At 44.0% G+C, this 21,309-nt stretch overlaps 1 protein-coding gene across 1 annotated transcript in view; it reads right to left on the minus strand.

Annotated features, from left to right (window-relative positions):
- The window catches only part of eys (eyes shut homolog), a 337,977-nt gene that overhangs the window by 309,237 nt on the left and 7,431 nt on the right, over positions 1-21,309 (minus strand). The window contains exons 2-3 of the mRNA XM_064318175.1: positions 7,767-8,651; positions 6,150-6,260 (exon numbers count right to left, since the gene is read on the minus strand). Coding sequence (XP_064174245.1) covers positions 6,150-6,260; positions 7,767-8,523 — 868 coding nt within the window. The 5' untranslated portion in view covers positions 8,524-8,651. The remainder of the gene's footprint in view (positions 1-6,149; positions 6,261-7,766; positions 8,652-21,309) is intronic.

The following is a 21,309-nucleotide window of genomic DNA, read 5'->3' on the forward strand; positions in this document are numbered from 1 at the left end:
CCTTTAACGGGTTACTCGCAGGGTATATTGATAGGTGCGCTACCTGAATGTGCAGCAGCTCCGGAACAGCTGTCAGAGTCAACGTCCAGATGGGTCCAAGTGTTATTTCATAAAATAATCGAGGGGTTTATCTTCTGGGATATTTAGATAGTCTCACTAGCCACAGATGGAGTAAACCTCAGTTAGGGCTCCCTGGGACAGCTGTTAATTTAGGTAGCAGGATCTACATACATCTTAGGTTCAAGTCCCTTCTTCTTGCCGCAGAAATGCAAAATGCAAGTTTCCCAGATGAGTAGTTCCTCTACATGCTAGGAAAGAAGGTCTTGGTGTCAGAGAACGAAATTCGATGAATGCCTGGTAGCAGTAGATAGTCTTGCTCTTCAGGGTTCAGGGTCTTGCCAACCGTTATTTCGTACAAGCAGAACCCAGTCATTGCGTGTGTATGCAAACCCGTACTCACACATAAACATTCAGGTCACAGGTTATGAAATTAATAGGGTCAGATAAACTTGTTTTCCTCCTTGTGACAAAATCCAAATCCTTACAGGGTACATTCAAAATGTCGGTTTGGTTTTAAGCATTTTAGAACAGAGACGGTTGGTGACCTCTTCCAGTTCCCCTGTCAAACAGACAAGAGCCATCACTTAGTCTCAGTTCATTTGGATTTGGTAATTTTCGACCACGCTTCCCAATCACACGAGAGAGGTTCATTATATAAATGATTATGAAGAATGCCGTGATTGGGAGACAACAACACTGATTAAATAAGCATTCTTCTTTTTTAACTCAATTACATAAAACAACTGCATTCACCAAAAGTATCTGGCCAAATCACAGTATGTTAATAAGGTTTAAAAACAATACTTGCCTTATTTGCATTTAAGTAAAAAAAAAAAAAGGACAAATGACGCTCCTGGTGTTCCAAAGCTTGTCCCACAGTCCAGATAGTGGCATTCACTAAAAACACAAAAAGCCTAACAAATGTCTGCATCTCAGCAGTGACCATACATGCAGAAAGGTAGAGGCAGTGAAAGTCTTTGACAGCTTTCTGTCAAATTGACTTTTTTTTGTTTTAATATTTTTTCCTCATTGCTGTTCCGAATTGCAATATGAACTGGATATTTCAATAATAAATTAGCAAAAGAACAGAGTTGTCATACTGACATCATACTTGTGTGTATTTCTCAGTTTATGATGTCATCCCACTGTTTTGCCAATCACACAAACAAAGGCTGTTAAATCTCTGTGTTCTTCTCAGTCCAGAAAAACTTTCCCTCCAGTGGAAAATATCAGACCACAACCAAACATTAAGCCAGTTCACTGACCAGGACAGCCAACTTGCACAGGAGGCATTAAGACTCAGGCTGCATAAACAAGGACCAACATTACTTCTCTGCAGAGATAGTATAATAGGGATAGGAAGTCATGGTGTCACATTACTGGCAGACTATAGATCCAGTCATCCACCATTAAAGCTGCGGACAGAAATTGAGCAGAACTGGGCATGTGCAGGGCTTCTAAATTACTTCCTGTAACTGCTGTTAAATTACTGAACTAAACCGCATTAGTGCTGATGGTCAGCCAGCAGGTGCTCCAAGCACCATAGAGCACAATCTCGCACAGTTGGCCAAAAAATGTTTTTCCCACTTACCACAGGTGAATAATTTTGGAATCGGATGTGCTGAATTATCTGGTGCAATGATCATTGTTTTTATTGCGCATATTAAAATCATATTTGTAAATTGCGCTCATAATTTATCAAACTTCGTGGAATACTAATGCGGTCGCTAATACAATGAGGGGGAAAAGGGTATTTTTAAGAACTATTTTTCTCTCTGACATGTCTAATTTCAAAGACTTCAGCAACCAAATTATTGATATAGCAAAAAGCCAAGCTGCAAGCCATTAATACCACTTAAGTTGTCAGAAATGGCCTTGAAACAACCGCAGTCTTACACTTGGAACAACAGTGTATCAGGCAAATCAGGTAAATCTAGATGGTTGGATGTGTTTGTTCAAATGGGCCAAACTTTGACATACTGTTGGCCCTTTAATATACTCTGTGCCTCAAGTAATTTTAATGCCCACCTAGAACTGCAAGGCAGTTCGTCGACATTATACTAGTCATTCTCTCCCTCTCCAATCCAATCCACCGGCAGACATTTCAGCTTGTCTACAAGACATTTCAAGCTGGGTGACAAACCACCACGTAAAGCTCAAACTGCCAAAAACTATTCTGTCTTGGCAGTTGTTCCAGCCAAGTCTTTCCATGTCTTGGCCTTTCCCTCACCATCGATGGCACCACACTGTCACCCTCTCCATCTGCTAGGAACACAAACTGTCTCTCTCGGAGAACGTCACGCCAGTGTGTCAGACAACTATTCTGTGTATTACTGTTAGTTCACTTGACGGGGCGATGCACATTAATTGCCAGAGTTATAGGAATGCTAATTTTCATCTGTAGTCCCTATGGCTGTGGGAGGAAACCGGAGTACCCGGAGGAAACCCACGCGAACACGGAGAGAAGATCCTGGCAGTAGATAGCTCTCCGGGTTTCAAGGTCTTTCATAAAAGCACACCCCAGTCAACGTACGCGCTACTGTATATGTGAACCCGTATTCACACATAAACATCCAGGTTACAGGTTCTGAAAATGAATGGGGTCAGATAAACGTGTTTTGCAGAACTGTATTTTTATAAAGATTATGCATACGCAGTATTTTAGAATTTTACAGTCATTGTTTCTCAGTCAATTTTTCATTTGCCTTCTGTGGGAAACTGTAATTTGGCATGAACCACAAATAGAATCCTGTTTTTCCCTCTCTCTTGGGTTATATGTTCCACTTGGGAAAGCAGTCTGGCTCTTCACACATCAGAGTTATGCTGGAGAGTTTGCTGAATTTCATGGTCTTACAAGCATCTACAAAAAAAGACACCTTAGAGTAGATGTGGGTAGTGGCTAAGACTCCCGACCGGTATACCTCCTTCATTGCAAAACTCTCTCTGTGTGTGTGGAACTTTTTATAGGTTTGATAGAAATGGCCAACTCAGTCTGAACAAACATGGGGGGCAGGAGCTGACCAACTTTGTGGTAAAATTGTTCAAAGAAAAAAAAAAAAAAATCTTAATTAAGGAATAAGTATTTTTCTCAAAAGCAACCAGAGGTAGCAGAACTGAGAAGTCAGTTGGTCTGGTTGGTGTGTGCAGGGTCTGGTGATTTTTCTGAAGATACGACAGAGCTGTCCCAGCTACCTGATAGGCTGGCATGAAGGTTTTGAATTTGATGCGAGCTGATATAGGTAGCCAGGAGGAAGGAGGAAGATAAGCAGAGCAGTGAGATGTGTGAGCCCGGGGAGCACTTGCATAGGTCAGAGAAGCAGCAGCATTCTGGGTGAGCTGCTGGGGGGAAGGTGCAGTAGTCCAGACACGAGATGACCAGGACTCCAGTCATCTCCTGTCTGGACTACTGCACCCAACTCTTGCCCAACCCCCCCACCCTCCCACCCCCAGCTCATCCAGATTGCTGCTACTTCTAGATTAATTTTTATTTTTTCTTTGAACAATTTTACCGCAAAGTTGGCCAGCCCCTACCCTCCATATGAGTTGGCCATTCTGATCAAATCTACAAGAAGTTCACACCCAAAGACACTTTTGCAATGTCTGCAATAAAGGCGGTAAAGGCGGTACATGTCAAGAGTCAATCTTAGCCACCAACCTTCTTCCACATCTCCTCTAAGGTGTCTTTTAATGTAGATGCTCGTAAGACCATCAAATTCAGCAAACTCTCCAGCATAACTCTGATCTGACAGAGCCAGGAGGCTTTCCCAAGTGGAACATATAACCCTCTTCCCTTTGGGTCACACAGGAAAGATTGGACAGTAGAACCAAGAGAGAAACAGGATTCTATTTGTAGTTCCTGCTGCATTACAGTTTCCCACAGAAGGCAGATAAAAAACTGGCTGAGAAACAATGACTGTAAAATACTAAAATACCGCGTATGCATAATCTTCACAAAAGGCAGTCACGTTACATTACCTGAATTTTACAGTTTCCTCCAGCTTTGCATGCTAAACAGTGGTTTGTCGATCTCATTCCCTGAAGACGGTGTAAGTGCTTTTACACTCTTCAGCTATAGGCCCTGGCTTAACTGGAACAATTCTCTGAGTAGCTGTATACATTACCACCAACATGGAAAATAGGCACCAAGTGCACAGCACGTGATCTCACGGGCTGCAACATATAATTACTCATCAGCGCACGGGCAAATGGAGCAAACAATTAGGCCAAATTAGACAAGAAAAACAGGAAGCTGCACACAAGCACAAACACACACACAAACACGTGTGCACACACACACACGCACATGCGCACACACACACACCCACACGTGTGCACACACACACACACACACACGCACGTGCGCAAACACACACACACACGTGCGCACACACACAAACACACACGCGAGCAAACGCACACACACACACGCTGCAATTTCATTTTTGGTGGAAACTGCACTTACAGCAATCAAACGCTTGAGAGATGCTCAGGGCAAATTATATGATAAAATATATAAAAACACAGGCAGCCCATTCTTTACATTGTGGCATTAGGGAGACTATCGAGAGTGCCTTACATACTAATCCACATACAAATTTATATTTCCATTTTTAAACACTTTTTTCGTTTAAGCACCTTGCTTAATGGTACACCAGCTGTGCCCCTAAGGAGAATCAAACCCACAATTATTGAGTTACAAGCCCAGCTCCTTGCCCATTATGGTGCACCTGCATGTGTATACAGTACGTTCATATAGGTGGAAGGTACCTTACTCAGGTTAAGTCAGCATGTATGCACTCACACTTTTCAGGGTAGTGGATGCTCTGGGAAATGTTTATATGGCCTTCACACCGCCCAATCACACCTTCTGCATGCAACTCACTCCCATTTCCATGTACAGAACACATTCAAACCGTTACCTGTTCTCAAGGTGAATTTCCTTCCTCAAAGAACATCAGCAGTGCCCCAACCAAACATTCAGTCCGAAGCACATTCTGGAGCTCCACACAATTACCTCCGTACATGGCAGACTCCCTTTGAAATTAAGACCCATCACTGGAAAAGGGCTTGCTAATAAAGTTTTACTGAACCAATTTTCACAGAGTGTCAAATATGGACGCTCTCCCAGGCTACACGGCCAGAACCATTTCCCATTCACCGCAGATGGCGTCTGGACAGTAACTAAACAAGTTATGCAACGGAGCATTCCATGCACTTGTGAGGCAATAGGTGCACGTGCGGGGTCGTGACCTTTAGGCACTGTATTCTGTGGATACAAAAAATGTTTTTTTTGCACATCTTGTGTAGATCACTCTCTATTTTTGCTTAGCTCTACTAGAAGTAAACTAAGACATTCTTCTTGATATGGGCAGTGGCATCCATTTTGTTAAGTTGAAAAAACGCAGAGCATTTTAATACCTATTTGACAACAGCTGCCAAAACATTGGTCTCATGCCTTCCAATAGGCCCAGGGCAATATGGAACAGCTTTTCATGAAATGTTTTTAGCAGAACAAAGGTGTGGGAAAAAAAAAAACCCTTTGAATTGACATCTGTATCAGAAGAGAAGGATATGAAAGCACGGCCCTCTCTGTGTGCTAACAAGTCTCCAGGTCTAGACAAGATTATAACTAGATTTCTAAAAGCACAAATGCAACCTGCAATACTACAGCCTACACAGCGATTCGGTCTATTTCCAAAGAGTGGTCCCACTTTACAAGAAAGACAGCAAGGCAGAGGTTGGGGACAGAGTGCTGAGGAAATGTTCTCAACACAATGATGTGGAGAATTTTTAAGATCTGCGATTTTCAAAATATGTGTGCACAAAATCAATATTCCATTGAAAACAATTGAGAAGTGTTGAACACTTTATAGCCTGTTATGCTTTGGGCTGTACATTTTAACTCAAAAACAAAATGAATCGATCATAACAGGGACATCATTTCATGTGTTTTCACGTTGATATATGATGACTACATATGGTCGTGATGTATTAACCGCTGCACTATTGGCTCCCTATCAAACAAAGGAATGAAGAAAAAAGAAATCAAGTGTTATTTCTAATAAAAATGAAAGAAATGTCATTATTACCCGTGTGTCCTGGATCGCAGATGCAGCGGAAGGAGTTTGGAGTCACCTGATGGCATCTTCCACTGAGACATCCTTTGTCACAATTCCCAATCACTTCAGAACAGTTTACACCTGAAAAATGTAAAATTCAAAATGTATTTGCAAATGAAAAAGAAACTTTTTTTATTTTTTGTTTTTCAAATGAGACAGTTAAAAGAAAAGAAAAACAGGCAAAAACATCCTAATATTTTGGGGTTTTTTTTAGATGAAGAATCATTATATATAGCTATCCTAGTTAATTTGGCAGAACTGAATGGATTATTTTGAAAGCGTCTGCAGACATAAGGACCTGTCATTGGAGCACTCTTTCAGATAGACTGATTTGAGACGCGGGGATGAAGGTGGGAGTGGCCAGACGCCGCGCCCCCCTCCCGTTATTACAGGTACTGCAGAGAGCGCACTCCAGCCAGCCCGCTGCAGGGCTCCTCTAACTCACACGCTCTGATGGGGGGGGGGATCTGTAATTTTGCAGGACTGGCCGCCAGACTTCCTGGATCTGCTCAATAAATCCATATACTGTGACCCACCCCCAAACAATTATAAGTTCATATATGGAATATGTATTTACAGTGTATGTAACTAGTGCAATTTTTAATGTGTTGTTATTGTTGTTGTCGGTGTGCTTCTTCTTCTTCATCCTGTCATGGCTGTTCTTCTTCCTCTACTTCCTCTTTTTCTTCTTCCTGCCGTTGCTGTTCTTCTTCCTCTTTTTCTTCTTCCTGTAATTGCTGTTCTTCTTTTCTTTCCTGTCTTGCTGTATTGTGTTCTTCTTCTTCTTCATTCTTCGTTCATCCTTTTTCTGTTCTTATTCTTGTTCTCTTCCTTTCTTACTTTTTCCTTCTCTCTTCTTCTTCCTACTTTTTTGCTGTTCTTCTTCCTCTTCCTTTTATTTCCTCTTCTCTTCTTCCTGTACTCACATTTACTGAACCATCCCAACAGCCAACATAAACATGCCGTCATGGCAACAGCACTTCATTACATTTACGCAAGCCTGGTCTTATCAGCAACAAAAAAATCATGTGATATCCCACAGCATGTTCTGCCTGAAAAAGTTTAAATAACGGGCCTGAGCCAGATCTCACTCACTGACAGGCACGCAGGGAGGGAAATTAAAATCTAAATTAAACGGAGGGAGGAGGGAAAAAGGATAAGGTAGCAGTCAATTAAGAAAGCTTTCAGGTGGGACAGAAAACCATTTCAGAAATAATTATGGTGATTAGAGGGGAGAAGAAAAAAAATGTCCCGGAAAATTCTTCACAAATAAATAGCCCATAGGGGCATCTGTACCTTCTCGAAATAATTGCAGAAAGGCTAAATGAGAAAAAAAGCAGTAATTATGATAAATAAATAAATATATACGGCATGACTGAAAAGGACTGGGGTGGTTGTTCCCATGTAAGGTGCATTTGGTCATGGCGATTTAACTTAACGAGCTCGTTTTATTTCCCTGTTCGCTGAGGCAACCGCGGCGCAGACTCTGAATGAGAGAGCGGGGCGGCGAACGGTGCGGAGGACTCCAGCCGCGTCGGGCGCCAGGGCGACCAATCGCAGAGCTGGCTGCTCCATTACCTCGCTCACCTGTGAGGTGGGAGGGGCACAGGCACTCGTACCCGAGCCCCGCGCTCACACAGGCCGCTCCGTACGCGCAGGGGGTCGGGACGCACGGGTCCGACCGCTCGCAGAACTCTCCGGAGAACGGGGCGGGGCACCGGCACCGGTACTCGGGGTCCCGCGGCAGGCTCCGGCAGGCCCCCCGGCCCGAGCAGAGCGGTTCGGAGGGGGCCCCGCGGCACCGGTGCCCCTTCACGGTGACGTTCAGCCGCAGGCCCGCCCCGCAGAGATTGGCACCGCCCTGGTGGACGGAGGAGAAATAGCGGTTGCCGGCGGGCAGTGGCTCCGTCTCCGCTTCCGCCGTCCCGTCGGCGCTCCCGCCGCGGGGGGCGCAGGTTCGGAAGTCCTCCTCGGAGACAGCGAGCGGGCGGACGCCGTAGGTCGCCAGCGCCGGGTCCAGGGGGGAGAAGAGAAGCCGGTCGCCGAGCTGCACCTGCAGGGGGCAGAGCTGAGGGAACGGGCGCGGCCCCTCGCCCCCCGCCGCCCCGGGGCCCCCCCAGCACTCGGCCTCGCTCCCGCACACGCCCCGCGCCAGGCTCCACGTCACGCGCACGGTCTGGGGGCGGGGCCGCCACTCTGCGCCGGCGGGGAGGCCGCAGACCAGCTGCCCGCGGGCGCCCCCGTTTGTCACACGGAGGAGGAGGAGGAAGAGCGAGAGGGCATGGACGGGCACGCGCTTCCTGCTTCTTTCCGCCACGACCTCAGCCACCGTCTTCATCCTCATCGAGGTCTTCAGGGACCAGCAGGAAACCGAGTTCAAGGGACAGGTTGGACAGGGTAGTCTGCACTCTGGTGAACTGTGCTATCCGTCTCCCATGGCTAGCGTAAGGAGCTCCGCAGCAAAATATCAACCTAAAAACGACAAAAAGACCATAAATAGTGCATTACTTAATACGACAAAAAGACCATAAATAGTGCATTACTTAATACGACAAAAAGACCATAAATAGTGCATTACTGAATACAATTAAAGTTACGCCTCACTTCCTGTTCGGATTCTTAGGGAGTTTCTCCCTGAGTTTGCATTTCAGTTTTACTAGTAATATATATATATATTTTTAAAGCACACAAATCTCTGAAGAAATAACTTTCTCAAAATGTTTTTTTTTTCCATCTTCATAAGTTTGTGGGAAAATACTTGGGTGGCTGTGGCTGGATGAATCTCAACTCGATACAATTATAAGTCTGTACGCATTATGAAATGTTTTATGCAATTATCTTGTCACACTCACACTCTCATCTTGCCACAAAGTCCAGACTTGTCTTTAATGGAAAACAGTATTAAGTATGCAGACACTGGGACGTCAACCTATTTTACCATAAATGTCATCAGTTTTGTGGGGCTAATTTCACATCTAAACTAATTCATGTTTCAAAGAAAACATTCTGACATTGTTTTATGACATAGTTGTATTGTACTGTCATTTTAAATAAACATGTCACATCACAAAAATGAAAAAAAGAATCAACATCCTTCAGAGAGGTAAATTAATCCTTTGGAAAAATGCCCTAAAGCAAAAAAATGAGATATTTTGAACAGAGACTGGTAATATTAACAGGTAGAGGCATTTCTACCCATATATCAGGGACAACTACAGTATTTGGATTATTTTCATTCCATACATACATTTTCCACAGCAAACACCCAGAGATGCATGTGGACACAACTCAGCAACATGCATAACACAGCACATAATGGTGGCATGGGCTCTTTCGAAAACAGCCACGTTCAAATCCAAACTACAGAATACAACTTTGTTTGTCCGTCCATTACAAATGCATTAAGATCAGTTGCTTTCTCTGAATTTCACAACCTGATGTTTTTATTGTTAGAAAAGAAATACAACCATTGTATTCTGAATATAACGGGAAGACAAGGACATGTATGTGCTACAGTACAATATTAGAATTCAGATTTGACACCAATTCCTAAAATGGCCTCTGTGACTGGTGTCACAGGTGAGGAGGGGGGGATATATTATCTTACTGATACATGGAACAAATACAGGTAACACAATCTATATTTGTTTGGTGTATACCACAGCGCGTAGCACGTTATCGAGGCAGGGGTTTAAAAGGCGCGGTGCGTCGCACCCGAGTCGGGGTAATGCACACACAGGAGGGTCGGCCATCACACACACACACACACAGACGCTGACAGAGCCATCTGCTGAGAGGTTCCTGCTCATTACACTCAGTGCTGGATGTGCAGTTTCCCCTCACTCAGTCTTTCCATAAAAAACTTTATTTATATATATATGAAACAGAACCGTGATATTACCAGTTCTGGTAGTCGATAGCTAAAACGTTGCTGTCTTTCTCTCTAGTGCTGGTACGCTAGGTATGCGAAATATGAAAAGTCTATAATAATGCATTTTCTCTGTCATGCACTGTCAAATTCAAATCCATATAAGCTTTATTGGCATGACGACACATCAGCATAATATTGCCAAGCAACTGTTGGCATGGACTGTAAATCAACAGCAGTGGCAGCTGGGGGGTGGGGTCCTCTCAGGATATGAGACACTGCCACAGACTATACAGCCAGTGGTGTTGTGGAGAATGCACATCTCTGTCTCCTCCTCACCAGTCTCACAAGAACCACACAGCGTTTCGGCTTTTGGCAAACCGTGACCAGGCATAACGGCCTTTTCCAACGGTCAGACTGCGGTCGCTGGGCCTGCACTCGGTCAGGATGTGCCTCGGCTTTGCATCTCTGACAGTGAAGAGATACCCAGCTGACGCGTGATCACCCTTTAGGCCAACAGCAATCAAGCTTTCTTCCAAGTTATGGTTGTGCGCCCAGTGTTCCACACAGAAACTGAAAAATCCTCTCTCCACAACAAGAATCCTTTTTTTGATGATGATGATGATGATGATGATGAGGAGGAGGAGGAGGAGGAGGAGGAGGAGAACAAGAAGGATATTCAGGAATATGGCGGATATCTTTGCATACGTCAGCTTTGCTTTATCAATCAGCGTCTTCGATCAGGACGTGCCCCGACCCCCACCCCCTGCTCCAAGCTCCCCATTCTGAGCGTTACTCATCGCTCAACGGGCACAAGTTAGCCGCGCCGCTCGTCGCCGGCAAAATGGCGGAGTGGGAATAGGCGGTGACGGAGATGGCTCTTTATCTTCATACGGCGCTCCCCTATCTGCGGAGCGTGGCGGCGGCGGCGGGCTGCCCGGGGGAGAGAGACCGAGCCGTCCGCTCCGCCCCCCCCCCGCCACTCGACACCGAGGGATCGGGGTCCGGCCAGGAGGGGGGGTCGGGGGTGGGGTTTTGCTTTACTGCCGCTTTCGGTCACGGTAAAAACCTCTGCGTGCTTGGCGGGGGGGCTACGAGGGCTCCCGACGTCTCGGGCAGAGCGGAACGTTCTAGCGTTTGCGCCGGGATGCAACGAGATGAGAGACGGACACGCTCGGCGCCCTCTGTCATAATTGGCTCCTTCGTTACCCGGTTCGGGGAGGGAGAGAAAGAAAGAAGAGAGGTCCCCAGTTCCCCAGCACCCGTCTGAAATGAACTGACAACAAGCTGTAGTCAGAGCAAACAAAGGCCTGGGATCCCACTAGGCCTGAGAGAGCAATGATGCACTGTCATCTGGAAATAAAAGCACTAAATCAGTTTAAATGAGTGCGCGTGTGCAGACTGGCTTTGGGTTACCAAAGTCAATAACAGGCTAACAGGCTTTTCTGTGGACCTCAAAAACTCACATACACATACTCATGTGTCATACACACACACACACACACACACGCACACGCATACACACACTTATACACACAATCATACACACACACACACACACGCATACACACACTTATACACACAATCATACACACACACACACACACACACACACACCAGATAAGGCTATGTTTAAAGAAAACAGACCCACAGACTAACAAAGACAAACACACACACACACACACACACACACACTTATTTTCCTTGAAAACTGTAATTTCATATTTTGTTGTGCAATATCCTTGGTCAGGTCAGAGCCAAAAATGTTCCCAATTCCTTTTTCTGCTCTTTTCCCCCTCAGGATGATAAGTGATAGATGAGATAAACAAACATGGCACCAGTTGCCACGGCGTCACGCGGTCAGTCCTGCTTTATGGCAAACGCTCCATCTGCAACTCACTGCTCAGAATAAATATCTTCTGCACTGGCAGGGAGATGATTTGTAATGAGAAAGATTTCAGACCACAAGAAAAGAAAAGAAAAACAACATTTGGTGACCCTCTAAGGTGCATTTTAATCAATAGGAAAGATTCAGTACATATGATACTGCACGTTCATTAAATTTGCCTTATTCCAAGGAACATCTATTTATTTATTTTACATCTGAATCTAAGTAGGAATTAAACAAGTTGTTATTTTTCCTTGTTTTTGTCCAGGCCAACTAGGCTATACAGATCTAGAGGGGGTGAAATTGCACTTAAATAGTATAAATTCAGCTACTAAATATTTTCCTGTTAATATATGCACGAACCTGAAGCGGATCTATGAGAAATGTCAGTAACAACGGTAATTACCTGATCAGTATGTGTCCATGCAATACACTGCAGCATAAATTATGTATTAATTGTATTTTTTATTTCGTTTTTCAGCATAGAAAGGGTAAAATGAAAATGTTAAAAGTCGAGAGTAGGGGTTGCACTGAAACGAGAAATAAAGTCACCATTAAATTTACCTTTTTAATTAATATCTTCCTCCTCTACAAAATATCAAACACTGCCCTGCAGACATAATCTTTCAGTGGCAAATAACGGCATTAATGTTTGCTACTTGCCATTACCTGAATGTTTTCAATCATGCCTTGGTAATTAATTTATCAGCCAGCAGGCATGATAGCCGCCCTTATTCCAACAAATTGAAATATTAATGCACCCCACGCTTGCAAATATCCACAAGGACACATGGAAAATGTAGTGCAAGTTAGGATGCATTAAAAATTTAGCTCATCCAGAACTTTAAAAAAAACATTAAAAAAACACAAATTACATCTGTTGATGAACTGCTTAAACAGGCATGACGATGCATACAGACGACTCACTACCACGGGGCCAAATATTCTGTATACGAACACGCCTTTGCTGAAAAGAAAACTTCCACTGAAAATACGCTTACGCAGAGTTTCCTCCACAGAAAATCTCGGCTTCACTGTTAGTCATTCTTTGAAGCGTTCTCCCAAATGTATTGCAGCAATCCCTGTGCACCTTGCTAACCTGCATAGACATGGGACCAGCTCTGCTTCTATCGCACACATAAACTTTATACATATGTATGCACTGAAATAAAGTGAAAATGTCGCACGCCATGATATATAAATAAGAACTGCTGAAGTGGGAAAGCAAGCTCAAGTCAAAGCAGATGGTATCGGTTCAGCGTACCACAACCTTAAAAAAATAAATACAAATAACATTTTTTTTATATATTATAAATTGATATTTACAAAGGCATACCACCTCTTACTGAGAACGAAATTCAGATGAACCCTGTAATATCGACAAGAGTAAAAAAATAAATATATAAAATACAATAAAAAATAAAACACAAAGGACGCAAGCAGAGATTACGGGTGAGAGACACGGCTCTTCTGTAGTGCAGTGCAGCAGGCGTGCGGGACTAGCACGCACTTCACGAGGGCTCTTACGGCCCTATTGTGACCGCACAAATAGGCGCAGCCGCCCACTAAAAATTTGGCAGAGTGAAAAGGGGTCTGGAGGTGCCAGTGCTTTCTTTTTTTCCCCTCTCTGAACTACCTCGTGACGCGATTCGGTCTCCGGCAGCTGGTGCTCTTTTATCACCGGCCGCCCGAGTTGTGTTCCTCCTGCGGGGAAACGTGCGTGACTGCGGTAGCTGACTGATCGCGGCCGACGGGGGGGGGGGGGTGTGTGGGCGGCGTGGGGCATCTTCGAGCTGCGCTAACTACCGGCTCCGTCTCCTTCGAGAAGCGACGTCCTTGCAGAACCCTTCGCCGTTTTTTCCCCCGGACGCGGCGTCGTCGTAAAATTCTTTTAAAAAGGCCGCTCGTTTGCTCTCGACCGCGGAGAGGGGCGTGGACCGCCGGAGTTTACGCCCCCGTGTTTGCGCGCCTTGGAGCGGAGAGAGGGAGAGGTCAAACACGCCGGCGCGCGGAAGCGGCTCCGCGGGAGCCCAGAGGTACTTAACCAGGCCCTGACTAGCGTGAGAGGGGCTCTGCCTCAGCCCATTACACGGAACATCCCCCTCTCCCGGAAGGGCCCGCGGTTAAGCAACGGGGGCCCCCTAACGGAGAGACCCTCTGATCTCTCGGCCGCGCGTGCGTGGGATTCGGGCTCTGACGGATTTATTTTCGTCCCGACTTGCGGGGAGGACGGTTATTGGTAAACAGAGACCATGTGGTGCAGACGGGCTGCAATTAAAACGAGCCGCTTCACGAGGAACCTCCAGACACGTCCGCCGGGAGACGGACACGAATACAAGTGTGATTACGACGATTATGAGCACAATTATCCAAACGTGCATCAACAGCAAACTGCCTCATTTCTTATTTCTTTAAAAATGTATTATTATTATTATTATTATTGTGTGTAGACTAGGCTAAAGCTGTGTAGAACATTTTAGCCCCCAAAGTTTTCCCATAGATATTCACAGGTATCATTTGAGCCTGAGGGAAAGACAGGTTATGACTGACCTTCAAGGCATTGTTGAGCCGCTCATATGAGCGTTGTGGGGGAGGGGAGGGGCAGGGGGGGGGGGGGTAAATTAATCTGATTTGGTGCTGTCTGTGAGGCAGCCAGTCTCATTAAACACTGTTAGACTCTTCCGCTGACACTCCGGAGCACCCCCCCCCCACCATCGCTGTCAGTCTTCGGCGGCCAGTGGACAAAAGAAATGATCCCTCATGCATTTTAATGCCGCGTCCTCTCTATACAGTGTCAACTTGATTAGACTGTCACTTTAAACTCATTATTTGGGGCGGTAGATACCAACGGCCGACTGACAACCCTTCCGCCGACAGTGGCCGTCGCTTTAAGACAGATACCATCTGTGCGTTCGGTATTTAAAACTGTATCGGCCGACGGCCAGGTGCGAAGGCCCTCCCCCACCCCCCCCCCCCCCGCACATGCTCAGATGCAACCACTAGAGTCTCTGAGGATTTCTCCTACCACTCCAGAGATTTCCTCTCCCACCACTATATCTCTCCACAGCACACAGTCCACCTTTTTCAAGTTTTCATCGCACGTGCAAACCGAACTGAACTTTCCCAACAGCAGAAAGTTATGCTTCGGAAAAGATGAGACAACCGCCCCGTCCCTGCAGCAAACAGGACCCCCGCTTCCCCAAACTGCAACTGCTGCATGGCCCACATGCGCCCAAGAGCCCAACGACCATTACTGGAGCCAACAACGTGGGGAAGACTGATTAACCGTCCCCGCCAATAGCTGGAGTTTAGCTTAGTCTTCGCTGAGATAATGAATGTGAATGTGTTCATTTATTGTCCTGTCTCACTGCGAGTAGCCTCATCGAACTCCCTAACGCGGAGTTTACCCTTTCCTCTTGGCTCCTCTAGCCCTCTTAACGTTCTGCATGATTAACCATCTTAGACCAAGATATATGATCTGCTTTGGGGCAGGCACGCATGCATGCACACACTCTTGCTGTGCCATAGACTGCTTAACCTTACCCTGTTCAGAATAGCAAGTGTTCTCTGCACATTTATAGGCTACCTGTTAATAAATCATGATATTAAAATGGTCTGTTTTGATGTCATGTAAACATGGGAATGTAATGTAAGCCACATTTGCAGTCTACTCAAGGACTCCATATCATCAGATGATCTAGTAAATTATTGATGTTATTACATTTTCCCTATTAGATAAGAGCAGTACCTTTGATATAAAAAACATTTGATCACTAACATTGCTAATTTTAATTATTAATGGAAGGCCACTGGTTCCAAATGTATAGCTAAATTTGAAGTAATGCCATGAGAGGGATTACTAACTGCAGTTACACCTGCTAATTCAACAGAGTGGTGCCACATTTGAGACTTACGAAGACTTCAATTAATTTGTGATAAAATAAATATACGCCATTTTGTCCATCCTGCCTACAGGGTACACTATCCCAGTCCTCTATAATTCCTGTAGGTAATGGGTGTACATCCCCTGGGGTATTTGTGCATGATGAAAATGCACTAGATGGCTACAATAAAAGTTCAGCAGCACAGGGGCTAACTTTCCGATTGATATAGCAATTGAAACGCGGGACACCCAAAATTAATACTATTCGTGTAAAAAGCAGCACAAGCCAGGCTTCCAATGTTGGTGGGGGCATCACCAGCAGCTCGTGCGAAACGGTGGGGTGGTTGGGCTGAGAGATGGGCGCAGGAACACAAACAGCATTTTAACACAGGAACACAAGAGGCAGGTCCTGTGTTAACGAGAGCCAGAGAGGAGGTGTGGATTCAGTGAGGAGCCCGTAATCGGCCTGTAACGGGCCCTCAAAAGCACGCCAGCCAGCTCCCTCGAGCTGAAGGGACAGGCAGAGGTGCCCACGGGCAATCAGCAGCCCGTGGGCAATCAACAGGTCCGACAGCACAGCAGTGGCCCCGTCCTTTGCCTCGTAGGATGGGAGAACCGATCTCACATGCAGTAGCATCAAGTTAAAAACGGGAATGCCTATTACCTCTTTAATTGGGGATTGGGGGGGGTGGGTGGAATGGGGGTTGGAGGTGCTTCTGCACCTCAGAAAAGGGCCAATTTGGGAACTGGGAGACTATAATTGCAAAATAGCTATTTTATATCAAAACGTGACCCACGGTTTCCCAGGAAGATTGGCATCAAAGACGTGTGTTAGGCGCATATTTCCAAACAACAATTTTATATGCACAATTTAAGTGTGTAAAAAAAGAAAAAATACCTCTGACAAGGAGCGCTACTTTCACACGGACGAGTAGGATTTTTATTTCATCCCCACAGCCTTGTTTATCTGATTAGCATTCAGTAGTTTAATTGCTGGATTCTTGAGTGAACACCTGGATTTCTGGTAAACCTAGAGCAGATCAATACCTACAAGCTCATGTGGATGAATCACAAGTATTTATTTATTTATTTATTTATTTATTTATTCATTCTATTCAGGAATGCTTCCTCCCTTTGAAGCACGGGATTAAATGAGAAATGACATGTTCACACCAGGACTGAAAGTGTAGACTTCTCATTAGTATACACACAGCCATGTCGCAATTCATCAAAACGCACGATGCGTTTTAGATAAAAAAAACTGACACGTCCTACGCTCAATTTTCAAATTCCCTCCACAAAAAGGGGTGTGAGCCAACCCAAGAGAACTAAGAAAAGGATTGCTTTAGAAAAACAAAATACAAGCAAATGTTTTGTTTCTGAACAGCCAGATAATTCTCCCAGCCTCTTACTGATCTGACCATTCTGACCCCCGGCCTACACAGTTTGCCGCAGTGAGGTAGCAGGTGTCCTGAGCGACTCGCAGTGGGGGAGTTCTATTCAAGGATGCTGCCAGTGCATGTTCACGTTCACGTTCATGTTTGGGATGACGTGTTCGGCTTACTAAAACTGTGGACCCAAATGTGTAATTGGGACTATTGCAGCTGGATGGGGCGATGATCTTTGCAATTAACAGTACGCTCATTTGTAACCTGTCTTTGTATTAACTAGATAGCTGGTGATTCACTGGAGGAAAGCATTAGATCCCATTTCACCGCCCTTGCATCAGCCCCCACAGGTTAAACGCTAGCCTTCCTTAGCGCTGGGGCTGCATGGGGAAGCCTATTGTTCTGGCTTTAGCTGGATTATATGTTTAAATGCTTATTTAGATCTCCATTGGCTACTGTAAGGACAGTACTTGTTAGAGATTTTCAGATAGCATGTAAATATTGGTACACATGCAGAGTACACTATATCAGTTCATAATCAGGTGAAGGTATTTTAAAGGGTCCAGCCGTCTGCTATGGACTCCAGACTGTGCATGCGCACACTGGCTGGTAGCCTCACAGGGCAATGTAGAACCATCTGTAGCATAGAGTAGCGCTGGAAGGGAGGGGTTCGGTTTGTCCAGAATGAAGTCTCTTTGCTCACCAGTGACCCCTGCTGGTCAATAGAGCAATAAGTTGCTCAAGTTTTCTTCAAGCAACTGTCATAACAGAGGTTGCAGCAGTGACTGGTGAGCACCACTGTGCATTCCAAAATGGAAGAAAAGCGAGAAGAAAGCATAAAATTCAGTATTAATGAAGTTACATTCTACTCGAAAATTATTGGCACCCTTGATAAAGATGACCAAAACAAAGGCTGGTAATGAGCTCTTTTCTATGCTCATAAAATGGAAGATTAAATAGTTTTTTACTAATAAAATTATTCAGAGAACAAAGTTCTTAAACAAGCAGCACTTTATTTCCCAAAAAGATAGGCGTCTAAATTATTGGAACCCCTTTTTTCATTACTTTGTGCACCCTCCCTTCCCGAGGATAAAACTACTGAGTCATCTTCTTTAGTGTTTCATGAGATTACTGATCTTATTGGGGGGAGTGGGGGGGTTAAACTATTCCTCCATATAGAATCTTTCAAGACCCTTTGGGCTGTACTCAGAGACTCCCCTTTCAAATCAAAGTTTTCACTTTCTGTCATGAGACTGAGATGGCCATGGCAAAACATTAATTTTGTAGGTCAGTTAACTGTTATTTTTGTTGATTTTGACACTGTTGTCTTGCAGGATGCTAAATTTTGTGGCCGAGTTTGAGGGCCCTGGGGAGAGAACACCAGGCTTTTTTACATTTCTGTTGGAATTTGAGATTCCATGGACCTTAATGAGAACCGCACTACACAGGGATGCAAGGCAAACCCCCATTGCATCATCCATCCAGCACCTTTTCAACACTAAACCCAACGCTGGTGTGCCTGGCCAAAAAGCTCAATTCTGGTCTTATCTCTGCACATTTTCCACAGTGAAACCTCCATTGGAAACAAGTGCAACTGAACTGAGCATTTTCCACAGTGTCAAAAATAAAGCTTGACATTGTGAATAGTAGCACTCATAATAGTATTGTAAAAATAAAAGGTTACTGTTATATGTTTGAGCTCGTTTTAGTTGTATTTGAGGGATGGTTTAAAAAAAAAAACAACAAAAAAAACAGCCACAATTCAGGGTAACACCGTAAAAAATAGCTGACATTTCTTCAGAGAGGAAGTCATTGTGTTTACATAAAATCAGTCTTTGTGACAAGGAGAATTGTTCCTGCACTTGGAGCACTTGGATTACAACTAAGTCAGACATTCTTATTTAAATGCGCGTTTAGGGAGATAGTCTGCTTCATTCATTAATATGCATGAGGGGGGGAAAAGAGCTAAGACTATGTCATTGTCATTCCCTACAGAAATATTATTTCAGATGAGACAAAAGAATGTTGTTAAACAAACAGCCTAACTTCTGAAACAAAACACTAAAAAAAAGGTGCCATTAGATGATTACATGCATCTTTGTCCACATTAGTTGTGCAAGTAGGAAGAAAAAAAAACATGCAAAATCTACTTTCCTGGCAATTAAACTGTGACAGCACAATAATGGTTTTCATCAATATATTCTATGTATTTATTTGCTGAGGCAACGTGCAGTGATTATAAACTGCCTCACCCATATCAATTGTAAATGTCCTGCAGCTAAACAGCCATACAATATTCTACATTTTATTTTGTGTCGATGTTAATTCAATCACATGACTAAACTAACGTGGAAATGAACAAAAATGCACAATTTTGTATAACTGTGTAGTTGTACATATTTGCATTTTAAATAGGCAAGGTGGTTAACCAGGAAGGCAGGTATGCCATCCCGCCAAGTTAGTTGGCATACCCCATACCTATACAGCAGAGAGTTTGGCACTTTTCATGGTTCCATACAGAAATAACCACAATGACCACTTAGCCCTTAAAAACATCAATTTCTGTACCTTTACATTTCCCCCCATTTCAACAGACAGAATTCATAAATAAATAAAAAACTTAGCGGATTTTGCATTTTTTCCTGCTCATCCTTCTTTTTCCTGCTGATTACATCATCACAAATGCTCCAGGCCCACAAAGAATACATGTCACCACTGGACAATTAGCCACATAAGCCAATAAAAACAAAACCTGTGGGACCTTTGGACAAGTGACAGGAACGGGTTCAAATCCCCCCCTTGGACTGAGGCAAATCTCTAACTCATTACACTGGCTTGCATGCTAACTTATAATAGCCTAAAAAATTGAAGCTACTGATTTCGGCAACTGTAAATCTTTGCGGGGAAACTCATCCAAATAAAAATCCAAATAAAATACACGCACACTGGTTTGCTTTCGCCATTTTGATCGTCAGCTACCTTGCTAACAAGTGAACAGACCGAGTGTATAACGTTAGTACAGACGGCTCTGAAATTAAGCAATGAAATTTGCGTCGAGATTTAATCCGGCAGGTAACGTTGCTGGTAGTACGGAAACTGGCGCAGCATAATGACTTCATGGCAGGTTTATCGATTTCCTTAAAGTGAGAAGGCTCAAACTGACCGCTGTGCCTTTTCTACTGTTAAATACTTTTTAGCTAGGCTACTGTAGCTACCCTGCAATGCCACATTCCTAAATTAATGTTAGCTAGCCCTATAGATCCTCTACCGACAAATAATTAGTAGGTCTGTCGTTTACACAATACCCCATTTAAACTTTCAAACTTATTTAATTTGTCATTCATGATAAAGGAAAAATGACTGAATCCATGTCTATATGTTTCTTCAGCTATAACGTATGTGAGCTTGCATGATGAATTTATGTGTATGTATGTCTCGCTCACAGCTCATATACAGCCTCATATTTCTACCATTTCAACATGCTTTTTAATCACTGTTACACTGCTGTCCCACTTCCCATTTGAAGTTTGTGACTCATTTGTCTACTGTCTTGTGTAACTTCGTGTTTTACTCTGTCAGGTCCCCTTGCAAAAGAAAAGGGCTTTTCCAGGTTAAATAAAGGTTAAATAAAAAAAATTAAAATAAATAAACACTGATAATATTGTGCATCCCTTCTTTAGGTATATCATAATCATGTAAAATGTTTTACTGCTTCATAACATTAAAACACAGATGATGGAACATATTCACAACAATACCATTCAGCAGATCCATTAAAAAAAAAAAAACTGCTTAGAAAATTTAATCCAGAAAGAGCAGTGGAGCAAACTGAATCAGCAGTCATTTCTCACATTTCTGTGAAATAGAGTATCAAACTGGATCTGGCTGTGAGGCTGACAGAGCGAATTAGCTGCCACTGCAAGGACTTATCTAGTCTTAATGCAAGTTTTATGCGTGGGTCGCAGAGATTTAAGAAGATTTTAAAATAATCAGAACTCAGTAGCGGCAGACTGTGTTTCCTGTCTGGTGAGCCATTATGACACTACACACTCACGCTATAATTTGCAAAGTTCTTCGAATGGAACATGCAGTTTTTTTCATTT

The sequence above is a fragment of the Anguilla rostrata genome, chromosome 18 (genome assembly GCF_018555375.3).
Source record: "Anguilla rostrata isolate EN2019 chromosome 18, ASM1855537v3, whole genome shotgun sequence".
In the NCBI taxonomy this organism is placed as follows: Eukaryota; Metazoa; Chordata; class Actinopteri; order Anguilliformes; family Anguillidae; genus Anguilla; species Anguilla rostrata.